This window comes from Garra rufa, chromosome 22, assembly GCF_049309525.1.
Source record: "Garra rufa chromosome 22, GarRuf1.0, whole genome shotgun sequence".
Lineage (NCBI taxonomy): Eukaryota > Metazoa > Chordata > Actinopteri > Cypriniformes > Cyprinidae > Garra > Garra rufa.
The window spans coordinates 32,406,288-32,412,051 of NC_133382.1; the positions used below are offsets into that span (position 1 = coordinate 32,406,288).

General features: G+C 41.7%; 1 protein-coding gene across 1 annotated transcript; it reads right to left on the reverse strand.

The window, feature by feature from the left end:
- Positions 1 to 1,055: 1,055 nt before the first annotated feature.
- On the reverse strand, positions 1,056 to 5,076 carry socs3b (suppressor of cytokine signaling 3b). Its single transcript, XM_073828278.1, has 2 exons — positions 4,857 to 5,076; positions 1,056 to 3,109 (listed from the first exon to the last, which is right to left on the reverse strand). The coding sequence occupies exon 2, from the start codon at positions 2,933 to 2,935 to the stop codon at positions 2,276 to 2,278; it is 660 nt and encodes a 219-aa protein (XP_073684379.1). The 5' UTR covers positions 2,936 to 3,109; positions 4,857 to 5,076; the 3' UTR covers positions 1,056 to 2,275.
- Between the last annotated feature and the right edge of the window lie 688 nt (positions 5,077 to 5,764).

Genomic DNA, 5,764 nt, shown 5'->3' on the forward strand with positions numbered 1-5,764 from the left:
TTTGCCCAGGAAGTTTATCAAGGCCTATTGATTTTTTTTTCCACTCAGGCATTTAATGGTTTGTGAGTTACAACTTTTACTACGTGTTAATCACCCTCTAATATGAGGACGAAGATCTGATAAAAGCCCTTAGTTAAATGGAGAGAAAATTAATTAAGAGAGTGGCTAATCAATTAAATAAGCGGAAGCATGCAAGAAATGCACAGTCTGCAAAACAAATTGTTTTGCGACCTTAAATGTGACCCTGGACCACAAAAAAATCTTAAGTAGCATAGGTATATTATAGCCAAAATACATTGTATGGGTCAAAATTATTGTTTTTATGCCTACAATCATTAGGATATTAAGTAAAGATTCCCCACTATATATATATTAAAACTTTTTATTAGTAATATGCATTGATAAGAACTTGATTTGGATGACTTTAAAGACTATTTTCTCAGTACTTAAATTTTTTTGCACCCTCAGATTGCATTTTTTTTTAAATAGTTGTATCTCGGCCAAATCTTGTCCTATCCTAACAAGCTTATTTATGCAGCTTTCAGATCATGTATAAATCTCAATTTCCAAAAATGTACCCTTATGACTGGTTTTGTGGTCCTGAGTCACAAATAGAGTTGCAGTGTTAATTAATTTGATTGGTAGTGGATGAGATTAATAAAAATGTAAACATGAGTGATAAAAAGCTGTGTTGTATTGTTTTACTCCCTGATTTTTTTCCTGTGAGGAATGAAGAGTGACCGGGATTAATCCATAGAGTTGATTAAAAACACTCTGGAGATAAAGAGAGAGGCAGATGTTTTAACTTTGATCAAAAGAGAAAGCAGTTAGTGACATCCTGTACACACACCTCAAGGTAAGCCTCAGACCTGTTTTTCTGAAAACAAGAGCAGTTGTGGTATCTGTGTGTGTGTGTGTGTGTGTGTGAGTGAATATATGGCTGGAGGAAAATGTTTTCTGCAGCAAATGCCACATTAAAATTCATGCATATTTAAATGACATGCACCCTGAGGCATACACACAAGAATGCGAGGAGGCACGTGGCTGGGTCCATTTTGTAAAAATAGTGCTCTTTAATATAAATTATGGAAATATCTTATAAATATAAATATGTGCAAAGTTTCTTGCTGCATTTTCTATGTTAATGCCTTTGTTTTCTGATCTTCAAGCTTGCACTGCGGTCATCAGACCAGACCTTAAGATGAGACATCTTTATAAAAGACAGAGTAAAAAACATGCTGTCCTGTTGGTGGCCACACATGTAAACACCTTGATTTGACAAAGTATGAACAAAAAAGGAGAATAACAATCTACAAGTGGAACCATAAGCCCTTCCATAGACTCATAATACATTCAGTGAATAGCAGACATCAAGTCCTGCTAGTGAAACAAACACTGTGTCGTTGTTATTGAATGAGGATTTTGAAGCACACAAAGCACGAATGCCTCCCTGTGTGATCAGAGAAGCACGGTCCTTCATGTCAAACACCACAGTAAATCAGTTACGAAAGATTTCTCATACTGTGCTTGTATTTGCTTCACAGTATATGAATAACAATTCATATATACGCTCAACAATGTTCAGCCTGCCTTTACCTAGCGCAAATGAAACTACCGTTTGCTTTGGCTCCTGTCACGAACAAAGTAACAACAGTCCACTGAGGGGCCGTCTTCTCCAGGGAGGTCAAAGGCCCGCGGTAACAGGCCTCTCGTCCGGTTGAAGCGTTCGCTCCAGTCCTTTTCACTTGACCCCGCACACAGTCACCATAGCAGACGGTGTCGGTCGTGAGCGGTAAGTAGCCACCCTATTTGCGCCCCCACGCCCACTTATGAGGCAATTACACTTGGCAAGAAGCAGTGGAAATGTGTACGTCATTGCAAACACCCAGCTCTCGCTCCTTCCTTCCAGGAGAAAGTCAAAAAATGTCGAGCTGGAGAAAACACGCTTGAGAGTGTCTCCCGATCGATGATGAAGGCCTGGACCGTAGCCATAGCAGCACACTTAACTCCTGTACTGATCAACTATCGCTCGTGTTTATCTTCAGCAGCCCGACCGGCCGCTGGAACGCGGAAGTCCGTTCGTGTCGACAGCTGCTGAGATGTCAGATCCACTTGAGTGGAAGTATGCATCTCGTGCTGTCCTTCAAAAGTTCACAATCCAGAGGTCGAAGGCACAGCTGGCCCGCAATACTGACAGACGCCGAGGTCAGGAGCGATAAACTCCACTTACACACCTTGTGTGTGGTTCTACCCATCTGAAACCCATCGGGAATAGCTAGATAGGAGCGTCGTACTCCTGGAGGAACTCTTGGAGTGGATGAGGCAGCTGGTCTCGTTTGGTGGACACATCTATATGACCGTTTAAAGTCTTTCGACAGAGATGCTGCAGACTGGACATGCTAGAAGCCAGTGGACGCAGTAGCTCCAAAGGGATCTTCTCACCACCGGAGTAGATGTAGTAGGCGCTTCCGTCAGATGTGCTCCCACTTTCTCCGACGGCCTGGACCTTCGACGAGGCCCCCGTCCCGGGTGACGGCATGTAATGATGGATAAGTTTGAGCACGCAATCGAAGCGTGGAACCGCCTGCTCACTCCGAGGGTCGGTTTGCAGGAAAAAAGAGACGGAGTCACATTGGATGCGCAGGTTTTTGGTGCCCGTGGTGGTTTTCACGCTTAGCGTGAAGAAGTGGTGGTGATCCGAGCTGTCGCGCACCAGGAAGGTGCCTGGGGGTTCGGAGCTCAGCAGCGCGCTGGCCTCTTTCCCGCTCACTGTGCTCCAGTAGAAGCCGCTCTCTTGCAGTTTGCGCACCGCCGCGATCACCATCTGATACTGCGCCCGAGAACTAAAGGTCTTGTACCGGTGGGGGGGCAGGCGCACGCCGCCTTCGAAGGGGCTGCTGCTCATGGCGCTGTCAAACCTGCTGTGTGTTACCATGGCGCTCTGCCCACCCCCTGTACCGCCCGGCAACCACTGGTGCTCGGGGTCCAGGGCCGAAGGGCCGTCCCAGCCAGGGTGCTCATGCACCGAAGAGCACCAACACAACGTCCAGAGCTCTGGCACCTCTTCCACATCCAGAAGAATTGACGCCTCGGTGGGTATGGAAGGCAGCTGAGGGGAAAGCCAAATGGAAAAAGTCAGCATCAACCAAAACGGCGAGAACAACAGAAGCCAGTGCCAGCAGACTTTACATCTGCTATGACGTCACTTTTATTAGGGCCATTCATAGTTCTAATAACCGGATTGGTTGTTTCTCACATGTGTTCCTTATCATTACAGCCCAACCCTCCCGCTCCAACGTTGGAAACAACATTTCAATGATGTAATCGTCTAATTTGGACATAAATTATAGCCGTTTAGTATTTTTACTTATTTTTCAATAGTAGTGACTAAACCTAACTTACCCATTAGATGCTAGTACTTATTCCAATAGTGACTAATATATATTCAATCATTACATCTTACTTTGCTACAAGTTACTATCCTAATACCTCTGGTAACAAATTGCTGTTTTTGTTACTAAATTATATATCTGTGGTTTAGATCAGTTATTCATATTCGACTAGAATGTCTGGCAATGTTGCTGGTACCTTTACCAGTTTTACTAATACAATCGCTACTAATACTCCTGGAAACATGCGGCTAGTTTTTGGTAATTATTTACAAGGGAATCTATAGTTTAGATCAGCTACTCGCCACTCACTAGTATATAAGGCAATATTGCTGGTACCTTTTCCAGTTTTACTAGTACTGTTGCTACTAGTCAACCTCCCAATACTCCAACAAATTGCTATTTTTGTTAATAATTTACATGGGAATCTCTAGTTTAAATCAGCTACTCGCCATTCACTAGTATGTCTGGCAATGTTGCTGGTAACTTTTCCAGTTTTACTAGTACTATTGCTACTAGTCAACCTCCCAATACTCTTGGAAATGTATAGCTATTTTTTCATAATTATTTACATAGGAATCTATCGTTTAGATCAGCTACTTGCTATTCACTAGTATATAAGGCAATGTTGCTGGTACCTTTCCAGGTTTACTAATACTATTGCTACTAGTCAACCTCCCAATACTCCAAAAATGTCTATTTTTTGCTAATGATTTACATGGGAATCTGTAGTTTAGATCAAGTAGTAAGTATGGCAATGTTGCTGGTACCTGTTCCAGTTTTACTAATACTATTGTAACTAGTCACTATTGGTGATTCGAGTTAGTGAATTCTATAGTGATCTGTGGTTTAAATATCAACTTCCCACTAGTATGTACTCTACTGCTGTTACATATTCTAGTACTAATGGTACCAGTTAAGCAAGATTAGATGTACAAGTCACTATTAGATTAGAAATGTATGGGTTACTTTGAAGACGGTGTGCAGTGGATAAATTAACTAGTTGCTAATCGAAGCTTTATTTTTAGTCCAAGCTGGACCGTGTAAACCCGATATTGAGTTCGATCGCTCTCTCGGGCTATTAGAAAACAGGTTATGAATGAGGTCCTCCAGTTCGTTGTGAATAACCCAATTTCTCATTCATGACACACGGTCTGTGTCTCGTATTACACTGTGAATACCCCTTCACTCTCTTATCCTAACTGGAATAGAAATTCACCGACTTGTTCGGGTTACATTGAGGTCGTTTAGTCGGACTAAACGTTTAGTCACATATATAACTAAAGCAGACTTCGGAGTATCAAGCTATGCGTTTTACAGCTCAACAACATAGTTTATTTAGACACGGATACCTTGTAGCACAGCACATACCGAGGCATGCGTAACAGTCTGATATAGTAATAGCTATATGCATACATTTGCAATAGATTCTTAGTAAGTCCAGTGTGTTAGAATAAACGTTTTTACCTTCAAAGCGTTATCCGACTCAATCTTGGGAGTTTTCTGAAAACATAGCTCCTTTTGTGATTTCCATATAAGCGCTTATGCAAAATAGACCTTCTTTCAAAAAGATAGAGCTCGGTTTCATGTCAGTTTTGTAACAGTTGATCAGAGATCAGCTGTGTAAAAGTCTATCAGAGGTAGTGGAGATTCGTGCCATCGAGTTGAAGTACCGACTGATATTTCAAAAAGGCTCCACCCCTTGTGTTCCAGTAAAGCAACCACACACACTCACACACACGCACGTGGCCGATTGCCAATAAATAATCAGCGTGACCCTTTTTTACGGGATTTCTCCCCCCTCCCTTCCCTGTTCACACAAGGTGAAACGTTGCATTGCCCTTGCGGATATAAATGCGGTCGGTGTGTTATGACTGATGATATCTGACCGCACACATGTTGCATATTATTATGTTTTATTGGTCTATTCTATTTATTCATTTATTGCTTTTGCAGAGTCCCGCATTATATAGTGTCGTTTACGGTCAGTGCATGATGGAACGTTTTGCCAAAAATACATTTGCTCGAATTTTTCATGTTACGTAAGGTGATTCCAAATAGAATGCAAGTCTGTACGGTAAAGTTAAGCATACAGTTTTCAATGTAGACGTATTTTAGTAGGCTATGGTATATTATACTATACTATAGTAGTAGCCTATTCGTATAGTACAGTCGTATTCACAAGGCTGACTCGACTCATACATGGCTGGATTTGTTCCATACGCCATCTATAGGATAATAGCAGTAGACCACCTTCCGAAAGACTAATAAGACTGGTGATATTCTTGCATTATTAATAAATTCACTGATCAGAAGTTTTGAATATTTATGGAGCACGTAAATCCAGAATTTATTGTATATATATCTAATGATGT

What these genes read in the sequence shown, in the direction of transcription:
- socs3b (XM_073828278.1), bottom strand. Translation starts at nt 2,935, where the DNA reads ATGGTAACACACAGCAGGTTTGACAGCGCCATGAGCAGCAGCCCCTTC.